Genomic DNA, 1,788 nt, shown 5'->3' on the forward strand with positions numbered 1-1,788 from the left:
ATTTAGCCTCCTAATTGCCCTGTGGATTCATTTGCCATCCCTGCCAGCAAACCAAGCTCAGCCCAGGCTTTGTGCTTGGATTTCCAGGATTTTGCTTCTCCTCTAAATCAGGGTGTTGACGTGGATTGGGGATTTGGGGCGGGAATCCCTCCCAGCTTCCCAAATCCCACCCTGCCAGGGCACAAGGGATGCAACTTCCCAGCCCTTTAGTTGGGTCCTTGAAAGGGGGAGGGGGAACTTGATGGTTTCTGCAGCCCCAAAACTTCCCTCCTGGCCCTTCCAAACCAGGCTGGGGGGGGGGTTGGAAGCCTCAAATCCCCGTTTTCCCTTTGTTCCAACCCAAATCCCACCCTCCCTTGGGATTCATCCGAGGTGCCAGTTAAATTGGGGTCATTTGAGATCAAACAGCAGCAACAATGAGGGGAAGAGAGGTTTTGTTTCCCCTCCAAAAAAGGCCTGAAAAAGGACATTTCCCTTCCACCTTCAGGAAGCTGGAATTCCAGCAGGCAATTCCAGCTGCTGTGCTCTTCCACTTTTAATTTTATTAAGCTTTTATTGACCTTTTTCCCCCTTTTCTTGCAGATTACAGTACCTACAGCCAAGCTGCAGCTCAGCAGGGGTAAGTACCTTCTCCTGCCTCTTTTCAAAAAGGTGCCATAAAAATAAGTGATAACTGTGCTTTAGGCTTCACTCAGGTATGTTTATAAACCCTCAGGCTTTCCCTGGAGCTTTTAGATCCTTTAGAATTCCGGCAGAATTCTTGGCTGCGGGAAAAATTTGTCTTGTGATGCCAATTTAGGGTGAGGTTATAAAATTAAATGTCTTTACATTCATTCCACAGCTACAGCGCCTATGCACCTCAGCCAGCTCAAGGATATGCACAGACCACCCAGGTAAACCACGGGAATGGGGTGGGATCACTCCTGAATCACCTGTTTGCCAGGAAAACCCACGGGGTTCTCCCAAGCACGGGAAGCTCCGTCGAAATCCGGGGTTAAAAAGTCGTTTTGTGGCAGCCTAAACTGCTTTAAGTGGAAATATAACCTCCACAATCCCCCTTTTTGTGTTAATTTATCCAGTCCTGCTCCCATAAAAGCCAAATTTTCACTTGGTGGGTGTTTTAATCAGAGGTGTAGGAGAGAAAAACCTGGAAAGAAAAAAAAAAAGGGGGGGATTTGCCTTTTGGGAAGGTGCAGAATTGGCCAGAGGAGAGGAGGGAGTTGATTTTTTGTTGTTCTCGCTGTTCATCCTCTCTCAGTTGGCTGGACTGATAAAAATCACCGTGATCTTGAAGAGATTTAACTTAATGCTTATTTTTAACCTTTAGAATGCAAGTTACTACAACCACATTTGTCTACAAACTCCAACCATGTTCCCAAAGGTAAATTCTTGTCCTCGAAAAGTCGCTGCAGGGTCAGTTTTGCCCTCCAGAGGAGGAAGGCAGGGCCAGGCTGGGCATTTGGGGCAGCTGAGAGGAAGGTGAGGGTGACTTTGGTGTGAAATAAGTGCTTGGAGACACTTGTTGGAGGAGCTGCTGCCAGCTGGAGGTGAGAGGGAAGGGCAGGAACAGGAGGCCTCAAAAACATCCTCTGGGGGAGGCTGGAACCACTAAAACCAGCTACTGGAACACCTAAAACCAGCTAGTTAAACACCTAAAACCAGTTAAACACCTAACCAGCCAACTAAACACCTAACCAGATAATTAAATATCTAACACGCTAATTAAACACCCTACCAGATAAATTAAACACCTAACCAGCTAAACTCACCTAAACCAGCTAATTAAAC

General features: G+C 46.8%; 1 protein-coding gene across 1 annotated transcript in view; it reads left to right on the forward strand.

Moving 5' to 3' along the window:
* Positions 1-582: 582 nt before the first annotated feature.
* Positions 583-1,788, forward strand: part of LOC113961400 (RNA-binding protein EWS-like) — a gene marked incomplete at both ends in the record, with an annotated part of 10,710 nt that continues 9,504 nt past the window's right edge. Inside the window, 3 exons of the mRNA XM_027671713.1 lie at positions 583-619; positions 842-893; positions 1,328-1,381. Coding sequence (XP_027527514.1) covers positions 583-619; positions 842-893; positions 1,328-1,381 — 143 coding nt within the window. The remainder of the gene's footprint in view (positions 620-841; positions 894-1,327; positions 1,382-1,788) is intronic.

Source organism: Neopelma chrysocephalum, unplaced genomic scaffold (assembly GCF_003984885.1).
Source record: "Neopelma chrysocephalum unplaced genomic scaffold, ASM398488v2 Primary Assembly neopelma1_97131, whole genome shotgun sequence".
Lineage (NCBI taxonomy): Eukaryota > Metazoa > Chordata > Aves > Passeriformes > Pipridae > Neopelma > Neopelma chrysocephalum.